This window comes from Pseudophryne corroboree, chromosome 1 (assembly GCF_028390025.1).
Source record: "Pseudophryne corroboree isolate aPseCor3 chromosome 1, aPseCor3.hap2, whole genome shotgun sequence".
In the NCBI taxonomy this organism is placed as follows: Eukaryota; Metazoa; Chordata; class Amphibia; order Anura; family Myobatrachidae; genus Pseudophryne; species Pseudophryne corroboree.
In genome coordinates, this window is record NC_086444.1 from 1,248,195,577 (window position 1) to 1,248,216,979 (window position 21,403).

General features: G+C 53.2%; 1 protein-coding gene across 1 annotated transcript in view; it reads left to right on the forward strand.

The window, feature by feature from the left end:
- The first annotated feature begins 2,348 nt into the window (after nucleotides 1-2,348).
- Nucleotides 2,349-21,403, forward strand: part of LOC135053269 (aspartate and glycine-rich protein-like) — a 50,518-nt gene continuing 31,463 nt past the window's right edge. The window contains exons 1-3 of the mRNA XM_063957467.1: nucleotides 2,349-2,457; nucleotides 2,647-2,742; nucleotides 14,825-14,920. Of these exons, the coding sequence (XP_063813537.1) occupies nucleotides 2,349-2,457; nucleotides 2,647-2,742; nucleotides 14,825-14,920 (301 nt within the window). The remainder of the gene's footprint in view (nucleotides 2,458-2,646; nucleotides 2,743-14,824; nucleotides 14,921-21,403) is intronic.

Consider the following 21,403-nt stretch of genomic DNA (forward strand, 5'->3'; position numbering starts at 1 on the left):
GTGACTTCATGTACTCCGACACTGTGACTTCATGTACTCCCACACTGTGACTTCATGTACTTGCAGACTGTGACTTCTTGTACTCCCGCACTGTGACTTCATGTACTCCCACACTGTAACTTCATGTACTCGCAGACTGTGACTTCATGAACTCGCACACTGTGACTTCATGTACTTGCAGAATGTGACTTCATGTACTCGCAGACTGTGACTTCATGTACTCGCAGACTGTGACTTCATGTACTCCGGCACTGTGACTTCATGTACTCCCACACTGTGACTTCATGTACTCCCACACTGTGACTTCATGTACTCCCACACTGTGACTTCATGTACTACCACACTGTGACTTCATGTACTCCCAGACTGTGACTTCATGTACTCCCACACTGTGACTTCATGTACTCCCAGACTGTGACTTCATGTACTCCCACACTGTGACTTCATGTACTCCCACACTGTGACTTCATGTACTCCCACACTGTGACTTCATGTACTCCCACACTGTGACTTCATGTACTCCCACACTGTGACTTCATGCACTCTCACACTGTGACTTCATGTACTCGCAGACTGTGACTTCATGTACTCCCACACTGTGACTTCATGTACTCCCACACTGTGACTTCATGTACTCCCACACTGTGACTTCATGTACTCCCACACTGTGACTTCATGTACTCCCGCACTGTTACTTCATGTACTTGCAGAATGTGACTTCATGTACTCCCACACTGTGACTTCATGTACTTGCAGACTGTGACTTTGTGTACTCGCAGACGGAGAGAGTATTGACTGCATAGGAGAGAAAAGAGTTAAACATCTGGGGAGGGGTGGACCTAGCTGTGAGGAAAGTACAGCCTTCTTTAGGGGGAGGGCTTGATATATATAGGGAAGGTGAAGCCATCTTAAGTCTCTTGGTGATTTGGTTTAGGTAAGTGCTGCAGTGCCAGCAAATCTTTCTATTGGGTGACTCTTGCTGTTCACTGGTGTATAGTGTGCCCTGTCTTTGGTACTCTCCTCTCCAGTATCCCCTTGTTATTTAATTCAGATAGGCTTCTGTGGCTCATGCACTAAGCACCTGGACTGCAGTGCACACAGTCACAGGATCAAGTCACACCACAGCCTACAGTTATTCAGCCACCTTTATTCACTTAACCCTCCCGGTATTTGTGTCTGCGGGCATGTCCGCTCGCCCCCAGCGCGTGCTAAGGGCCCCGGCTCGTTACCGTGGGTCGGACGGCAGAGCGGGCCCTGAGGCGGCGGTGGGCGGCGTGAGGGACGGGGCTCCGTCCCCTAGGGCCTCATCAAATGCGGCCGCAGGCAGCGCTGGCGGGGCCCGGGCGGACTCGCCGCCGGGTGCCGAGTCGGGCACTCCGGCCAGACGGGGGCGGCGTGGGGGACCAGGGGTCCCTGCAGGCCGCTCGAGCATCGTCGGGCGGCGGCTGTCCCCGCCGGGAGCTGATGAGCCCGGGATCATGGCGGGCGCCCGCGGGCGCGCGCGTACGCGCCGCGGGGGGCGCCCAAGAGCGGCAGACACTGTCTCTCCTTCCTCGCCGCGGTCGGCCGTTCGGGCAGGGCGGGGGGAGAGGACGTTGGAGGGAGCTGGCGGTCGCCGCGCGGGGACTATTCAGGAGCCTCGCGTGGCGGCCGGGGAAGAGGAGCAGTCCGGGAGGCCGTTGGCGGGAGGACGTGGGACGCGCGCTCGAGGTGCGCGCGCGCCCACGCTCGCTCCGGACGCCGCTGGCCGCGCACGTGCGCGCGCAGCGGCGCCAGCTTCACTCAGGTCACCCTCTTCTTCTCCCCAGCTGCCGGAGTTCGGCAGGGGGAGAGGCCATATTAGGGGGGTGCAGCGGATGCCTCGGGGAGGCAGCGCTGGGCACATGGACAGGGCATTAAGTGATGGGGGCACAGCAAGACCGGCAAGGGGTGGCCGCCAGCAGCATGCGGGTGTACTCTCCGCTGGTCAGGTGACACGCGGGGGAGCTCGCGCGGGGGGGCAGCAGGTCCCTGTGACCGTCGCAGGACGCAGTGGGTCCCGCGGCAGGAGGGTTGATAGGGAATGGGTCAGCGGCCGCAGGGCCGTGGCCCGGGCCGCTGCGCACGACAGCGGGTCCTCCCCGGGACCGGGGGATTCTTCTGCTTCCCTGGATAGGGAAGGGGAAGGATCGGAGAGGGAGAGCGGCTGGGCCGGCCGGGGGGCTCTTGCCTTCGGGTTGGAGCATGAGGGGCAGGGTCCCCTGGGCGCGTCGGGCGGTCGGTGGGCGCGGGCTCGCGCTCAATCATGGACCGGTCGTCCTTCGGGCGGCGTCTCCGGGGGTCGCGCCGCATGGGATCCTCCTGGGGCCATGGCGTCGGCACTGGCCACGGTGGTGGAGGCTCTTGGGCCATTAGCTGCAGTGGCCTCCCCTAGGGCGACGGCGGATTTCGGCCAGGCTACGGGACGCAGGCGGTCAGGCAATGGCAGGGCATCAGCGGCGCAGCGAGTGGCACGAGCCTGACGAGAGCTGGGGGCTGCCGCGGCGGAGCTGGAGCTAGGATCAGACCGTGAGAGGCAGGGGAACACGGTCACTGCGCATTCCACACGGGGTGCCCGGCGTGCGCCGCATGCGCGGGCCGGGCCCTCTTTTGTTTTGTCTTCCACAGAGGACCAAGGTGAAAGGGATTCGGCAGACTTCGCGGATGACGACGATTGGAATGAAGACGACGAACAATCCGGGTCGGAGAGGTCGTCGGCATCCGGTGAGTTGGTACAGTCTATTTCAATTTCCACCGCAAGCTCGAGTTCGCGTAGCTCTTCGTCCTCCTCCTCATCCTCCTCATTGGCGTCGCAAGCGTCCGACGCTGATAGTGCTGCTAGGGCAAGGAAGGAGGCCGAGAAACTTGCCAAAAGGGCAGCAAAACAGCAGAAAAGGCGTAAGCGGCGCAGGCGAATTAGTGAAGAGGAGCGTAGGGCAAAGAAGAGGCGAGACCTGCCGGGGGTAGTGCGCTGCGAGTACACCGCAGTTATGCGGGGGCTGCGAGACAGCTGCCGCAAAAAGATACGTAAGGGTGACTTTGTGGACTTATTCGGTTTGACTAAGGCCATGAAGAAGGATTACAAAGCGGCGGCCGCTACGAAGGGCATGGGGGCGGAAGCTTTCAGGTCGTTTGATAACTGGCTGGCCGGATTTTGGGTGTTTGCGGCTTGCTATTTGGAGGATAGGCCGGAAGAACACATGAATATCATCCGGTACCTTCATCTCGTGCACGACATGCAGCGCACATCCTCGGGCTCGGAATGGCGGCGATATGACCAAGAGTTTCGGGAGAAGCAGGACGGGTTACGGGTCATGGACTTTGGGTTCAAAGACGTGGAGGTCTGGCTCAAAGTGACCCGGGCATCCCAGCGGGAGGAAGAGACCCAGAAGCAGGGAACGGGTGGGCGCCGCGGGGGGTCGTCAGCGCAGGGAACGGGCGCGGACGGGGGATTTACCAAGACAGGCGGGTTGGCCGTTCGCCTCGGCGGGCGGTCTGCCCCTCGGGGGAAATGTTTCGCTTTTAACAGCGGAACATGTTCATTTGGCAAACAGTGTCGTTTTCGCCACTCTTGCCAGCAGTGCGGTGGAACCCACCCAGCCTCCTCTTGCTTCAAAGGGGGACGACAAGGCAATCGGGGGAAACAACCCTACCCTAAGCAGGCCGCGAGCGGGACCGCTCAGCAGAGCACCAACGCCAGTTAAGTTGGAAACTATGGGTAAATGGTTGGGTCTGTATCCTAATAAAAGGGATGCAAAGTTTTTGTTAGACGGTTTTAAGTTCGGTTTTCGCTTGCCTGTTGCAAGCGAAGTGTCAGTGCGCGCGCACAGGAACCTTCAGTCCGCCCGAGCCTTGCCGTCTGTGTTACGGGAGAAAGTGGATAAGGAGGTCAGGTTGGGCAGGATGGAGGGGCCGTTTAAGTCACCCCCGGTGGATGACTTGGTCATCTCCCCGGTCGGGGTAGTTCCAAAGAAGACTCCGGGCGCTTTTCGGCTCATTCAGCATCTTTCTTACCCGCCAGGGGCATCGGTCAACGACGCAATACCACCGGCTCATTGCTCGGTGGTGTATCAGTCATTTGACGAGGCGCTGGAGATGGTCCGCAGCTACGGGAGCGGGGCCCTCATGGCTAAGATTGATGTTGAGTCAGCCTTTAGATTAATGCCATTGCAGATGGACTCATTTCGCTTTATGGGTTTTCGGATTGGGGCGGAGTATTTCATCGACAAATGTCTGCCGATGGGATGTTCCGTTTCATGCTCGTTTTTCGAGCGCTTTAGCACTTTTCTTCATTGGTGCGTGGAGTCTGCGTCTGGCGGTCACGGGATTGCACATTACCTCGATGATTTCCTGTGTGCGGGGCCGGCTACTGACACAAGATGCGGCGACTTGCTGTTTAGCACACGAGCCCTTTTTTACCACTTCGGTGTCCCGGTAGCCAGGGATAAAACGGAGGGTCCGGCTTCCTGTCTATCATTTTTGGGGATTGAAATTGACACCGTGGCGGGAGAGTGTCGACTGCCCCAAGACAAAGTGTCAAAGCTCCGCGAAACTATTTGCCGTTTCAGCGGCTCGCGTAAAGTCACGCTGCGGCAGGCGCAGTCCTTGCTGGGCATGCTGAATTTTGCTTGTCGGGTGATACCGATGGGCAGGGTTTTCTGCCGGAAGCTCGAAAGGGCAACAGCGGGGTGTGCCAGGCCGCATCATTTCATTCGATTGTCCTCGGAATTAAAAAGGGATTTGGCCGTCTGGGCTTCGTTCCTGGAGGATTTCAACGGGGTGAGCATATGGCAAGCGCCAGCCGTGGACAGCGAGAGTTTGCAGCTTTTTACTGATGCTGCAGGTGCCTCTGGATTCGGTTGTTTTCTGGAGGGATCGTGGTGCGCGGCATCTTGGCCGGCAAACTGGCATAGCGAGGGTCTTACAAGAGATCTGGTGCTGCTGGAGCTTTTTCCCATTATGGTAGCGTTGGAAGTTTGGGGCGATCGGTTAGCTAACCGCAGCATAGTGTTCAGGTGCGATAATCTGGGCGTGGTACATGCGATTAATAACCAGAGGGCGAAATCGCTAGTGGTACTGCGGGTACTTGGGCAATTGCTTTTGACATGCTTGCGTAGGAACCTATGGTTCCGAGCGCAGCACGTGCCCGGTTTGGAAAACGGAATCGCAGACGCGTTGTCGCGTGGACAGTGGGAGAGATTTTGGGATTTGGCACCTGAGGCCGAAGAGCAAGGTTTTCACTGTCCTGGTTATGTTTGGCAGGTGATCGGGCCGGACTGGAGGGTCTAGCGTTGCGGTCAATCGCGCCGGCCACGCTCAAGGTGTACGGACAAGCTTGGAGTGAATGGGAGGAGTTTGTCCAGGGGCGTCAGCATCAAGGTAAGAGCAGGCATCGGCTGATGCTTTCTTTTATGTGGGAGCTGTACGTCTCCGGTAGGTCACGAGCAGTGGTTTCGCGGTATTTGGCAGGCATATCGTTTTTCTGCAAGCTGCGAGGCGTCCCTGACGTAACAAAAAGCGAGGTTCTGCGGAAGGCAATGAAAGGGTGGGCGCGAGTCGCGCCGTCGCCACCGGATAGGAGGCGGCCCATCGATGCGGCGTTGTTGCCGGCCGTCATCGAGGCAGTAGGGCGAGTCGCGTCGTCCAGGTTTGAGACGCTTTTGTTTAGTTTGGCGTTCTCTATGGCTTACTACGGGGCCTTTCGAGTTTCTGAGTTGGTAGCGCCTTCCAAGAGAGCAGATTCGCGCATGCTGGTCGGAGACGCAGTAGTGGGTGAGAGGTCCTTGCTGTGCAGGTTGCGACGCTCCAAGACGGATCAAGTGGGGAGAGGACGCTGGGTTACAATGGTTCCAGCGCTGGAGGAGAGCGTTTGCCCGGTGGGGCTGGCAAGGCAATACGTGGTGGTGCGACCCGTTAAGGAGGGGTCATGGCTATTGCATTATGATGGGCTGCCAGTCACGAAATACCAGTTTCGATGGATGCTGAGTCGCTGTTTGGCGGGCTTGGGCCTCCCACCCACTGCTTTCGGTACCCATTCCTTTCGCATAGGCGCAGCGACGTCGGCTGCTGCGGCGGGTTGCTCCAGAACTGAAATCCAAGCGGTGGGGCGATGGAAGTCGTCAAGTTACAGACGATATATTCGCCCCGTCACTTGAGAGGTCGGTTTGCGCTTGGTGCTTTGTTTAAATTTGCAATGTATTATGTTGTTACAGTTCTGTGATTTTATGGTGTTGTGCGTCTGTTGGTGTTCCCCCTTTTTTATCCTACTCAGGGATTAGCTACTCGCCGTTGCTGGCATGAGTCGGCAGCGGGGGTCTGGAGTTATTTGCGATTTTTTGCCTGACTTGACGGACTGAATTCTAATCTACAATTCGGCTAATTTGGTCTAATCAGAGTCCCTCAGCAGGTCTTTACGTTTCACCTCCAGCTGAGTTATTACATGTGTTTCCCATTTTATACCCCCCCCCCCCTGTTTTTTTATTTTGTTTGTTTTATTTGATCTTTCCCCTTTGTGTCTTTAATTGCGCTTTTAAATTGGCTACGAAACATGGTGCAGTCGGCTAGGCCGTGACTGCTACAATAGCGAGATCTAAAGTTTTCTTTTTTGGCAGATCCTTCAGTATAAACAATTAATAAGCCTCTTAGTAATCAATTCTGCCCCTCTTTTTCCCTTCAGGATGGTTTGACGACAATTTGACCATTTGGGTGGTTGGCCACTCTTACATTTATTGGGCGGCCAGGTTTGTGGCCTCGGAAGGGTCTCAGGCATTGCTTGGAGTACAGGGTGTCAGATGGCTTGGCTGGCGAGGAATGATGTGGGGTGAGCTGAGGAGTAGGTTAGTGAGTCAGGCCAGCAAGCATGGAGTCCCTAAGGTGTTGGTTGTCCATCTAGGTGGCAACGACTTGGGGAAGAGGACATCCTTGGATCTGCGGTGGGCCATGATACAGGATCTGGCAAGGGTGACCGCGGCATGGACCAATTGTGTGTTGGTTTTTTCCATGATGGTGCCAAGATTGTGTTGGAGGGGTATGGCGGATGGTCGCCAGATTGATGAGGCCCGGAAAAAGGTGAACGGAGCGGTGGCAAAGTGGGTGCTGTCCCACGGTGGGAGGGTGGTTCGCCACCCGAGGATACGGTTCAGAGACAGCCACCTTTTCCGGCGCGATGGAGTACATCTATCCAATGAGGGGATGATGTTTTTTCTGGAGGATCTAGGTTTCGCTTTGCAGGAGTTAGGGTAGGTTTATGGTGGCGGTGCGAAAGACTGTTGGGGATGAGTCTTTCGCTGTTGGCGGAAAAGAACGGCAGTTTGGTATTGTAGGGAAAACTGTAGTGTTTTACAGTTTGTTGTGGTTTAGGTGCACTCACCTCCATCGACTTATGGCCGCTTGACCACCCGTCCGGGAAGGCAGCGGCAGGGCACCCAGGAGCGGTGGGTAGTCACTGTGGGGGTTGAGTTGTCACCTATTACCGGTTTATGGTAAGTTTTTAGTAAATTTATAGGGTTAAGTTATTTAAGGTTAATTTAGATTAATTGAGCCGTTCTTTTGGGCCGCCACCATATGCCAGCTGGAGCGGCATATTAAATTAATCTCTTTATTTACAGGTTTCCTAATGGTTAGGGACAAATAAATAGCTAGCAATTTTCTGCCAAAATTCAAGTCTCAGTGTCGTTATTTCTGGTTCTTGGTTATGAATGCTTTACTTTCAAAGAAAGGGGTCCACCAAATATCACTAAGATGTTTATGTGTCTTCATGTACTCTCACACTGTGACTTCATGTACTTCCTCACTGTGACTTCATGTACTCGCAGACTGTGACTTCTTGTACTCCCACATTGTGACTTCATGTACTCCAACACTGTGACTTCATGTACTCGCATACTGTGACTTTGTGTACTCGCAGACTTTGACTTCATTTTCTCTCACACTGTGACTTCATGTACTCCCATACTGTCACTGCATGTACGCCCACACTGTGACTTCATGTACTCGCAGACTGTGACTTCATGTACTCCCGACTGTGACTTCATGTACTCGCAAACTGTGATTTCATGTACTCGCAGACTGTGACTTCATGTACTCGCAAACTGTGACTTCATGTGCTCCCGCACTGTGACTTCATGTACTCCCACACTGTGACTTCATGTACTCCCACACTGTGACTTCATGTACTCCCACACTGTGACTTCATGTACTCGCAGACTGTGACTTCATGTACTCGCAGACTGTGAATTCTTGTACTTTCTCATTGTGACTTCATGTACTCCAACACTGTGACTTCATGTACTCGCATACTGTGACTTTGTGTACTCGCAGACTTTGAATTCATGTTCTCTCACACTGTGACTTCATGTTCTCCCTCACTGTGACTTAATGTACTTGCAGACTGTGACTTCTTGTACTCCCACATTGTGACTTCATGTACTCCAACACTGTGACTTCATGTACTCGCATACTGTGACTTTGTGTACTCGCAGACTTTGACTTCATGTTCTCTCACACTGTGACTTCATGTACTCCCATACTGTGACTTCATAAACTCGCATACTGTGACTTCATGTACTCCCACACTGTGACTTCATGTACTCCCGCACTGTGACTTCATGTACTCACAGACTGTGACTACATGTACTCCCACACTGTGACTTCATGTACTTGCAGACTGTGTCTTCATGTACTCTCACACTGTGACTTCATGTACTACGTCACTGTGACTTCATGTACTCGCAGACTGTGACTTCTTGTACCCCCACATTGTGACTTCATGTACTATCACACTGTGACTTCATGTAATTGCATACTGTGACTTTGTGTACTCGCAGACTTTTACTTCATGTTCTCTCACACTGTGACTTTATGTACTCCCACACTGTGACTTCATATACTCGCAGACTGTGACTTCATGTACTCCCACACTGTGACTTCATGAACTCGCATACTGTGACTTCATGTACTCCCGCATACTGTGACTTCATGTACTCCCACAATGTGACTTCATATACTCGCAGACTGTGACTTCATGTACTCCCGCTCTGTGAGTTCATGGACTCCCATGGACTTCTTGTACTCACACACTGTGACTTCATATACTCGCAGACTGTGACTTCATGCACTCAAACACTTTGACTTCATGTACTCCCACACTGTTACTTCATGTACTCGAAGACTGTGACTTCATGTACTCCCACATTTTGACTTCATGTACTACCACACTGTGACTTCATGTACTCGCAGACAGTGACTTCATGTACTCGCAGACTGTGATTTCTTGTACTTGCAGACTGTCACTTCATGTACTCCCACACTGCGACTTCATGTACTTACAAACTGTGACTTCATGTACGACCACACTTTGACTTCATGTACTACCACACTGTGACTTCATGTTCTCTCACACTGTGACTTCATGTACTCCCACACTGTGACTTCATATACTCGCAGACTGTGACTTCATGTACTCCCACACTGTGACTTCATGAACTCGCATACTGTGACTTCATGTACTCCCGCACTGTGACTTCATGTACCCCAACACTGTGACTTCATATACTCTCAGACTGTGACTTCATGTAATCCCACACTGTGACTTCATGTACTCACGTACTGTGACTTCATGTACTCGCAGACTGTGACTTCATGTACTACCACACTGTGACTTCATGGACTCGCAGACTGTGACTTCATGTACTCCCGCACTGTGACTTCCTGTACTCGCATACTGTGACTTCATGTACTCGCAGACTGTGACTTCATGTACTACCACACTGTGACTTCATGGACTCGCAGACTGTGATTTCTTGTACTCGCAGACTGTGACTTCATGTACTCCCGCACTGTGACTTCATGTACTCCCGCACTGTGACTTCATGTACTTGCAGACTGTGACTTCGTGTACTCGCAGACTGTGACTTCATGTACTCTCACACTGTGACTTCATGTACTCCTTCACTGTGACTTCATGTACTCATAGACTGTGACTTCTTGTACACCCACATTGTGACTTCATGTACTCCCACACTGTGACTTCATGTACTCTCACACTGTGACTTCATGTACTCATAGACTGTGACTTCATGTACTCATAGACTGTGACTTCTTGTACACCCACATTGTGACTTCATGTACTCCAACACTGTGACTTCATGTACTCGCATAATGTGAATTTGTGTACTCGCAGACTTTGACTTCATGTTCTCTCACACTGTGACTTCATGTACTCGCATACTGTGACTTCTTGTACTCCCACACTGTGACTTCATGTACTCCCACACTGTGACTTTATGAACTCGCATACTGTCACTTCATGTACTCCCACACTGTGACTTCATGTACTCGCAAACTGTGACTTCATGTACTCCTGCACTGTGACTTCATGTACTCACAGACTGTGACTACATGTACTCCTGCACTGTGACTTCTTGTACTCGCAGACTGTGACTTCATGTACTCGCAAACTGTGACTTCATGTACTCCCGCAATGTGACTACATGTTCTCGCAGACTGTGACTTCATGTACTCGCAGACGGTGACTTCATGTAGTTACGCACTGTGACTTCATGAACTCGCAGACTGTGACTTCATGAACTCCCGCACTGTGCCTTCATGTACTTGCACACTGTGACTTCATGTACTCGCAGACTGTGACTTCATGTACTTCCGCACTGTGACTTTCTGTACTCGTACACTTTGACTTCATGTACACCCAAACTGTGACTTCATGTACTCACAGAATGTGACTTCATGTACTCCCGCACTGTGACTTCATGTACTCCCACACTGTGACTTCATGTACTCCCACACTGTGACTTCATGTACTCCCGCACTGTGACTTCATGTACTCCCGCACTGTGATTTCATGTACTCCCACACTGTGACTTCATGTACTCCCACACTGTGACTTCATGTACTCCCACACTGTGACTTCATGAACTCGCACACTGTGACTTCATGTACTCCCACACTGTGACTTCATGTACTCCCACACTGTGACTTCATGTACTCCCACACTGTGACTTCATGAACTCGCACACTGTGACTTCATGTACTCCCACACTGTGACTTCATGTACTCCCACACTGTGACTTCATGTACTCCCACACTGTGACTTCATGTACTTGCAGAATGTGACTTCATGTACTCGCAGACAATGACTTCATGTACTCCGGCACTGTGACTTCATGTACTCCCACACTGTGACTTCATGTACTCCCACACTGTGACTTCATGTACTCCCACACTGTGACTTCATGTACTCCCACACTGTGACTTCATGTACTCCCACACTGTGACTTCATGTACTCCCACACTGTGACTTCATGAAATCGCAGACTGTGACTTCATGTACTCCCACACTGTGACTTCATGTACTCCCACACTGTGACTTCATGAACTCGCACACTGTGACTTCATGTACTCCCACACTGTGACTTCATGTACTCCCACACTGTGACTTCATGTACTCCCACACTGTGACTTCATGTACTTGCAGAATGTGACTTCATGTACTCGCAGACTGTGACTTCATGTACTCCGGCACTGTGACTTCATGTACTCCCACACTGTGACTTCATGTACTCCCACACTGTGACTTCATGAACTCGCACACTGTGACTTCATGTACTTGCAGAATGTGACCTCATGTACTTGCAGACTGTGACTTCATGTACTCCGGCACTGTGACTTCATGTACTCCCACACTGTGACTTCATGTACTTGCAGACTGTGACTTCTTGTACTCCCGCACTGTGACTTCATGTACTCCCACACTGTAACTTCATGTACTCGCAGACTGTGACTTCATGAACTCGCACACTGTGACTTCATGTACTTGCAGAATGTGACTTCATGTACTCGCAGACTGTGACTTCATGTACTCCGGCACTGTGACTTCATGTACTCCCACACTGTGACTTCATGTACTCCCACACTGTGACTTCACGTACTCTCGCACTGTGACTTCATGTACTCGCAGACTGTGACTTCATGAACTCGCACACTGTAACTTCATGTACTCGCAGACTGTGACTTCATGTACTCCGGCACTGTGACTTCATGTACTCCCACACTGTGACTTCATGTACTCCCACACTGTGACTTCATGTACTCCCAGACTGTGACTTCATGTACTCCCACACTGTGACTTCATGTACTCCCACACTGTGACTTCATGTACTCCCACACTGTGACTTCATGTACTCCCACACTGTGACTTCATGTACTCCCAGACTATGACTTCATGTACTCCCACACTGTGACTTCATGTACTCGCAGACTGTGACTTCATGTACTCCCACACTGTGACTTCATGTACTCCGGCACTGTGACTTCATGTACTCCCACACTGTGACTTCATGTACTCCCACACTGTGACTTCATGTACTCCCAGACTGTGACTTCATGTACTCCCACACTGTGACTTCATGTACTCCCACACTGTGACTTCATGTACTCCCACACTGTGACTTCATGTACTCCCACACTGTGACTTCATGTACTCGCAGACTGTTACTTCATGTACTCCCACACTGTGACTTCATGTACTCCCACACTGTGACTTCATGTACTCCCACACTGTGACTTCATGTACTCCCACACTGTGACTTCATGTACTTCCGCACTGTGACTTCATGTACTCCCGCACTGTTACTTCATGTACTTGCAGAATGTGACTTCATGTACTCCCACACTGTGACTTCATGTACTCCCGCACTGTGACTTCATGTACTCCCACACTGTGACTTCATATACTCGCACACTGTGACTACATGTACTCCCGCACTGTGACTTCATGTACTCGCAGACTGTGACTTCATGTACTCCCGCACTGTGACTTCATGTACTCCCGCACTGTTACTTCATGTACTTGCAGAATGTGACTTCATGTACTCCCACACTGTGACTTCATGTACTTGCAGACTGTGACTTTGTGTACTCGCAGACGGAGAGAGTATTGACTGCATAGGAGAGAAAAGAGTTAAACATCTGGGGAGGGGTGGACCTAGCTGTGAGGAAAGTACAGCCTTCTTTAGGGGGAGGGCTTGATATATATAGGGAAGGTGAAGCCATCTTAAGTCTCTTGGTGATTTGGTTTAGGTAAGTGCTGCAGTGCCAGCAAATCTTTCTATTGGGTGACTCTTGCTGTTCACTGGTGTATAGTGTGCCCTGTCTTTGGTACTCTCCTCTCCAGTATCCCCTTGTTATTTAATTCAGATAGGCTTCTGTGGCTCATGCACTAAGCACCTGGACTGCAGTGCACACAGTCACAGGATCAAGTCACACCACAGCCTACAGTTATTCAGCCACCTTTATTCACTTAACCCTCCCGGTATTTGTGTCTGCGGGCATGTCCGCTCGCCCCCAGCGCGTGCTAAGGGCCCCGGCTCGTTACCGTGGGTCGGACGGCAGAGCGGGCCCTGAGGCGGCGGTGGGCGGCGTGAGGGACGGGGCTCCGTCCCCTAGGGCCTCATCAAATGCGGCCGCAGGCAGCGCTGGCGGGGCCCGGGCGGACTCGCCGCCGGGTGCCGAGTCGGGCACTCCGGCCAGACGGGGGCGGCGTGGGGGACCAGGGGTCCCTGCAGGCCGCTCGAGCATCGGCGGGCGGCGGCCGTCCCCGCCGGGAGCTGATGAGCCCGGGATCATGGCGGGCGCCCGCGGGCACGCGCGTACGCGCCGCGGGGGCGCCCAAGAGCGGCAGACACTGTCTCTCCTTCCTCGCCGCGGTCGGCCGTTCGGGCCGGGCGGGGGGAGAGGACGTTGGAGGGAGCTGGCGGTCGCCGCGCGGGGACTATTCAGGAGCCTCGCGTGGCGGCCGGGGAAGAGGAGCAGTCCGGGAGGCCGTTGGCGGGAGGACGTGGGACGCGCGCTCGAGGTGCGCGCGCGCCCACGCTCGCTCCGGACGCCGCAGGCCGCGCACGTGCGCGCGCAGCGGCGCCAGCTTCACTCAGGTCACCCTCTTCTTCTCCCCAGCTGCCGGAGTTCGGCAGGGGGAGAGGCCATATTAGGGGGGTGCAGCGGATGCCTCGGGGAGGCAGCGCTGGGCACATGGACAGGGCATTAAGTGATGGGGGCACAGCAAGACCGGCAAGGGGTGGCCGCCAGCAGCATGCGGGTGTACTCTCCGCTGGTCAGGTGACACGCGGGGGAGCTCGCGCGGGGGGGCAGCAGGTGCCTGTGACCGTCGCAGGACGCAGCGGGTCCCGCGGCAGGAGGGTTGATAGGGAATGGGTCAGCGGCCGCAGGGCCGCGGCCCGGGCCGCTGCGCACGACAGCGGGTCCTCCCCGGGACCGGGGGATTCTTCTGCTTCCCTGGATAGGGAAGGGGAAGGATCGGAGAGGGAGAGCGGCTGGGCCGGCCGGGGGGCTCTTGCCTTCGGGTTGGAGCATGAGGGGCAGGGTCCCCTGGGCGCGTCGGGCGGTCGGTGGGCGCGGGCTCGCGCTCAATCATGGACCGGTCGTCCTTCGGGCGGCGTCTCCGGGGGTCGCGCCGCATGGGATCCTCCTGGGGCCATGGCGTCGGCACTGGCCACGGTGGTGGAGGCTCTTGGGCCATTAGCTGCAGTGGCCTCCCCTAGGGCGACGGCGGATTTCGGCCAGGCTACGGGACGCAGGCGGTCAGGCAATGGCAGGGCATCAGCGGCGCAGCGAGTGGCACGAGCCTGACGAGAGCTGGGGGCTGCCGCGGCGGAGCTGGAGCTAGGATCAGACCGTGAGAGGCAGGGGAACACGGTCACTGCGCATTCCACACGGGGTGCCCGGCGTGCGCCGCATGCGCGGGCCGGGCCCTCTTTTGTTTTGTCTTCCACAGAGGACCAAGGTGAAAGGGATTCGGCAGACTTCGCGGATGACGACGATTGGAATGAAGACGACGAACAATCCGGGTCGGAGAGGTCGTCGGCATCCGGTGAGTTGGTACAGTCTATTTCAATTTCCACCGCAAGCTCGAGTTCGCGTAGCTCTTCGTCCTCCTCCTCATCCTCCTCATTGGCGTCGCAAGCGTCCGACGCTGATAGTGCTGCTAGGGCAAGGAAGGAGGCCGAGAAACTTGCCAAAAGGGCAGCAAAACAGCAGAAAAGGCGTAAGCGGCGCAGGCGAATTAGTGAAGAGGAGCGTAGGGCAAAGAAGAGGCGAGACCTGCCGGGGGTAGTGCGCTGCGAGTACACCGCAGTTATGCGGGGGCTGCGAGACAGCTGCCGCAAAAAGATACGTAAGGGTGACTTTGTGGACTTATTCGGTTTGACTAAGGCCATGAAGAAGGATTACAAAGCGGCGGCCGCTACGAAGGGCATGGGGGCGGAAGCTTTCAGGTCGTTTGATAACTGGCTGGCCGGATTTTGGGTGTTTGCGGCTTGCTATTTGGAGGATAGGCCGGAAGAACACATGAATATCATCCGGTACCTTCATCTCGTGCACGACATGCAGCGCACATCCTCGGGCTCGGAATGGCGGCGATATGACCAAGAGTTTCGGGAGAAGCAGGACGGGTTACGGGTCATGGACTTTGGGTTCAAAGACGTGGAGGTCTGGCTCAAAGTGACCCGGGCATCCCAGCGGGAGGAAGAGACCCAGAAGCAGGGAACGGGTGGGCGCCGCGGGGGGTCGTCAGCGCAGGGAACGGGCGCGGACGGGGGATTTACCAAGACAGGCGGGTTGGCCGTTCGCCTCGGCGGGCGGTCTGCCCCTCGGGGGAAATGTTTCGCTTTTAACAGCGGAACATGTTCATTTGGCAAACAGTGTCGTTTTCGCCACTCTTGCCAGCAGTGCGGTGGAACCCACCCAGCCTCCTCTTGCTTCAAAGGGGGACGACAAGGCAATCGGGGGAAACAACCCTACCCTAAGCAGGCCGCGAGCGGGACCGCTCAGCAGAGCACCAACGCCAGTTAAGTTGGAAACTATGGGTAAATGGTTGGGTCTGTATCCTAATAAAAGGGATGCAAAGTTTTTGTTAGACGGTTTTAAGTTCGGTTTTCGCTTGCCTGTTGCAAGCGAAGTGTCAGTGCGCGCGCACAGGAACCTTCAGTCCGCCCGAGCCTTGCCGTCTGTGTTACGGGAGAAAGTGGATAAGGAGGTCAGGTTGGGCAGGATGGAGGGGCCGTTTAAGTCACCCCCGGTGGATGACTTGGTCATCTCCCCGGTCGGGGTAGTTCCAAAGAAGACTCCGGGCGCTTTTCGGCTCATTCAGCATCTTTCTTACCCGCCAGGGGCATCGGTCAACGACGCAATACCACCGGCTCATTGCTCGGTGGTGTATCAGTCATTTGACGAGGCGCTGGAGATGGTCCGCAGCTACGGGAGCGGGGCCCTCATGGCTAAGATTGATGTTGAGTCAGCCTTTAGATTAATGCCATTGCAGATGGACTCATTTCGCTTTATGGGTTTTCGGATTGGGGCGGAGTATTTCATCGACAAATGTCTGCCGATGGGATGTTCCGTTTCATGCTCGTTTTTCGAGCGCTTTAGCACTTTTCTTCATTGGTGCGTGGAGTCTGCGTCTGGCGGTCACGGGATTGCACATTACCTCGATGATTTCCTGTGTGCGGGGCCGGCTACTGACACAAGATGTGGCGACTTGCTGTTTAGCACACGAGCCCTTTTTTACCACTTCGGTGTCCCGGTAGCCAGGGATAAAACGGAGGGTCCGGCTTCCTGTCTATCATTTTTGGGGATTGAAATTGACACCGTGGCGGGAGAGTGTCGACTGCCCCAAGACAAAGTGTCAAAGCTCCGCGAAACTATTTGCCGTTTCAGCGGCTCGCGTAAAGTCACGCTGCGGCAGGCGCAGTCCTTGCTGGGCATGCTGAATTTTGCTTGTCGGGTGATACCGATGGGCAGGGTTTTCTGCCGGAAGCTCGAAAGGGCAACAGCGGGGTGTGCCAGGCCGCATCATTTCATTCGATTGTCCTCGGAATTAAAAAGGGATTTGGCCGTCTGGGCTTCGTTCCTGGAGGATTTCAACGGGGTGAGCATATGGCAAGCGCCAGCCGTGGACAGCGAGAGTTTGCAGCTTTTTACTGATGCTGCAGGTGCCTCTGGATTCGGTTGTTTTCTGGAGGGATCGTGGTGCGCGGCATCTTGGCCGGCAAACTGGCATAGCGAGGGTCTTACAAGAGATCTGGTGCTGCTGGAGCTTTTTCCCATTATGGTAGCGTTGGAAGTTTGGGGCGATCGGTTAGCTAACCGCAGCATAGTGTTCAGGTGCGATAATCTGGGCGTGGTACATGCGATTAATAACCAGAGGGCGAAATCGCTAGTGGTACTGCGGGTACTTGGGCAATTGCTTTTGACATGCTTGCGTAGGAACCTATGGTTCCGAGCGCAGCACGTGCCCGGTTTGGAAAACGGAATCGCAGACGCGTTGTCGCGTGGACAGTGGGAGAGATTTTGGGATTTGGCACCTGAGGCCGAAGAGCAAGGTTTTCACTGTCCTGGTTATGTTTGGCAGGTGATCGGGCCGGACTGGAGGGTCTAGCGTTGCGGTCAATCGCGCCGGCCACGCTCAAGGTGTACGGACAAGCTTGGAGTGAATGGGAGGAGTTTGTCCAGGGGCGTCAGCATCAAGGTAAGAGCAGGCATCGGCTGATGCTTTCTTTTATGTGGGAGCTGTACGTCTCCGGTAGGTCACGAGCAGTGGTTTCGCGGTATTTGGCAGGCATATCGTTTTTCTGCAAGCTGCGAGGCGTCCCTGACGTAACAAAAAGCGAGGTTCTGCGGAAGGCAATGAAAGGGTGGGCGCGAGTCGCGCCGTCGCCACCGGATAGGAGGCGGCCCATCGATGCGGCGTTGTTGCCGGCCGTCATCGAGGCAGTAGGGCGAGTCGCGTCGTCCAGGTTTGAGACGCTTTTGTTTAGTTTGGCGTTCTCTATGGCTTACTACGGGGCCTTTCGAGTTTCTGAGTTGGTAGCGCCTTCCAAGAGAGCAGATTCGCGCATGCTGGTCGGAGACGCAGTAGTGGGTGAGAGGTCCTTGCTGTGCAGGTTGCGACGCTCCAAGACGGATCAAGTGGGGAGAGGACGCTGGGTTACAATGGTTCCAGCGCTGGAGGAGAGCGTTTGCCCGGTGGGGCTGGCAAGGCAATACGTGGTGGTGCGACCCGTTAAGGAGGGGTCATGGCTATTGCATTATGATGGGCTGCCAGTCACGAAATACCAGTTTCGATGGATGCTGAGTCGCTGTTTGGCGGGCTTGGGCCTCCCACCCACTGCTTTCGGTACCCATTCCTTTCGCATAGGCGCAGCGACGTCGGCTGCTGCGGCGGGTTGCTCCAGAACTGAAATCCAAGCGGTGGGGCGATGGAAGTCGTCAAGTTACAGACGATATATTCGCCCCGTCACTTGAGAGGTCGGTTTGCGCTTGGTGCTTTGTTTAAATTTGCAATGTATTATGTTGTTACAGTTCTGTGATTTTATGGTGTTGTGCGTCTGTTGGTGTTCCCCCTTTTTTATCCTACTCAGGGATTAGCTACTCGCCGTTGCTGGCATGAGTCGGCAGCGGGGGTCTGGAGTTATTTGCGATTTTTTGCCTGACTTGACGGACTGAATTCTAATCTACAATTCGGCTAATTTGGTCTAATCAGAGTCCCTCAGCAGGTCTTTACGTTTCACCTCCAGCTGAGTTATTACATGTGTTTCCCATTTTATACCCCCCCCCCCTGTTTTTTTATTTTGTTTGTTTTATTTGATCTTTCCCCTTTGTGTCTTTAATTGCGCTTTTAAATTGGCTACGAAACATGGTGCAGTCGGCTAGGCCGTGACTGCTACAATAGCGAGATCTAAAGTTTTCTTTTTTGGCAGATCCTTCAGTATAAACAATTAATAAGCCTCTTAGTAATCAATTCTGCCCCTCTTTTTCCCTTCAGGATGGTTTGACGACAATTTGACCATTTGGGTGGTTGGCCACTCTTACATTTATTGGGCGGCCAGGTTTGTGGCCTCGGAAGGGTCTCAGGCATTGCTTGGAGTACAGGGTGTCAGATGGCTTGGCTGGCGAGGAATGATGTGGGGTGAGCTGAGGAGTAGGTTAGTGAGTCAGGCCAGCAAGCATGGAGTCCCTAAGGTGTTGGTTGTCCATCTAGGTGGCAACGACTTGGGGAAGAGGACATCCTTGGATCTGCGGTGGGCCATGATACAGGATCTGGCAAGGGTGACCGCGGCATGGACCAATTGTGTGTTGGTTTTTTCCATGATGGTGCCAAGATTGTGTTGGAGGGGTATGGCGGATGGTCGCCAGATTGATGAGGCCCGGAAAAAGGTGAACGGAGCGGTGGCAAAGTGGGTGCTGTCCCACGGTGGGAGGGTGGTTCGCCACCCGAGGATACGGTTCAGAGACAGCCACCTTTTCCGGCGCGATGGAGTACATCTATCCAATGAGGGGATGATGTTTTTTCTGGAGGATCTAGGTTTCGCTTTGCAGGACTTAGGGTAGGTTTATGGTGGCGGTGCGAAAGACTGTTGGGGATGAGTCTTTCGCTGTTGGCGGAAAAGAACGGCAGTTTGGTATTGTAGGGAAAACTGTAGTGTTTTACAGTTTGTTGTGGTTTAGGTGCACTCACCTCCATCGACTTATGGCCGCTTGACCACCCGTCCGGGAAGGCAGCGGCAGGGCACCCAGGAGCGGTGGGTAGTCACTGTGGGGGTTGAGTTGTCACCTATTACCGGTTTATGGTAAGTTTTTAGTAAATTTATAGGGTTAAGTTATTTAAGGTTAATTTAGATTAATTGAGCCGTTCTTTTGGGCCGCCACCATATGCCAGCTGGAGCGGCATATTAAATTAATCTCTTTATTTACAGGTTTCCTAATGGTTAGGGACAAATAAATAGCTAGCAATTTTCTGCCAAAATTCAAGTCTCAGTGTCGTTATTTCTGGTTCTTGGTTATGAATGCTTTACTTTCAAAGAAAGGGGTCCACCAAATATCACTAAGATGTTTATGTGTCTTCATGTACTCTCACACTGTGACTTCATGTACTTCCTCACTGTGACTTCATGTACTCGCAGACTGTGACTTCTTGTACTCCCACATTGTGACTTCATGTACTCCAACACTGTGACTTCATGTACTCGCATACTGTGACTTTGTGTACTCGCAGACTTTGACTTCATGTTCTCTCACACTGTGACTTCATGTACTCCCACACTGTGACTTCATGTACTCGCAGACTGTGACTTCATGTACTCCCACACTGTGACTTCATGTACTCCCGACTGTGACTTCATGTACTCGCAAACTGTGATTTCATGTACTCGCAGACTGTGACTTCATGTACTCGCAAACTGTGACTTCATGTGCTCCCGCACTGTGACTTCATGTACTCCCACACTGTGACTTCATGTACTCCCACACTGTGACTTCATGTACTCCCACACTGTGACTTCATGTACTCGCAGACTGTGACTTCATGTACTCCCACACTGTGACTTCATGTACTCCCACACTGTGACTTAATGTACTTGCAGACTGTGACTTCGTGTACTCTCACACTGTGACTTCATGTACTACGTCACTGTGACTTCATGTACTCGCAGACTTTGACTTCATGTTCTCTCACACTGTGACTTCATGTACTCCCATACTGTGACTTCATAAACTCGCATACTGTGACTTCATGTACTCCCACACTGTGACTTCATGTACTCCCACACTGTGACTTCATGAACTCGCATACTGTCACTTCATGTACTCCCGACTGTGACTTCATGTACTCGCAGACTGTGACTTCTTGTACCCCCACATTGTGACTTCATGTACTATCACACTGTGACTTCATGTAATTGCATACTGTGACTTTGTGTACTCGCAGACTTTTACTTCATGTTCTCTCACACTGTGACTTTATGTACTCCCACACTGTGACTTCATATACTCGCAGACTGTGACTTCATGTACTCCCACACTGTGACTTCATGAACTCGCATACTGTGACTTCATGTACTCCCGCATACTGTGACTTCATGTACTCCCACACTGTGACTTCATGTACTCCCACACTGTGACTTCATGTACTCCCACAATGTGACTTCATATACTCGCAGACTGTGACTTCATGTAATCCCACACTATAACTTCATATACTTGCAGACTGTGACTTCATGTACTCCCGCTCTGTGAGTTCATGGACTCCCATGGACTTCTTGTACTCACACACTGTGACTTCATATACTCGCAGACTGTGACTTCATGCACTCAAACACTTTGACTTCATGTACTCCCACACTGTTACTTCATGTACTCGAAGACTGTGACTTCATGTACTCCCACATTTTGACTTCATGTACTACCACACTGTGACTTCATGTACTCGCAGACAGTGACTTCATGTACTCGCAGACTGTGATTTCTTGTACTTGCAGACTGTCACTTCATGTACTCCCACACTGCGACTTCATGTACT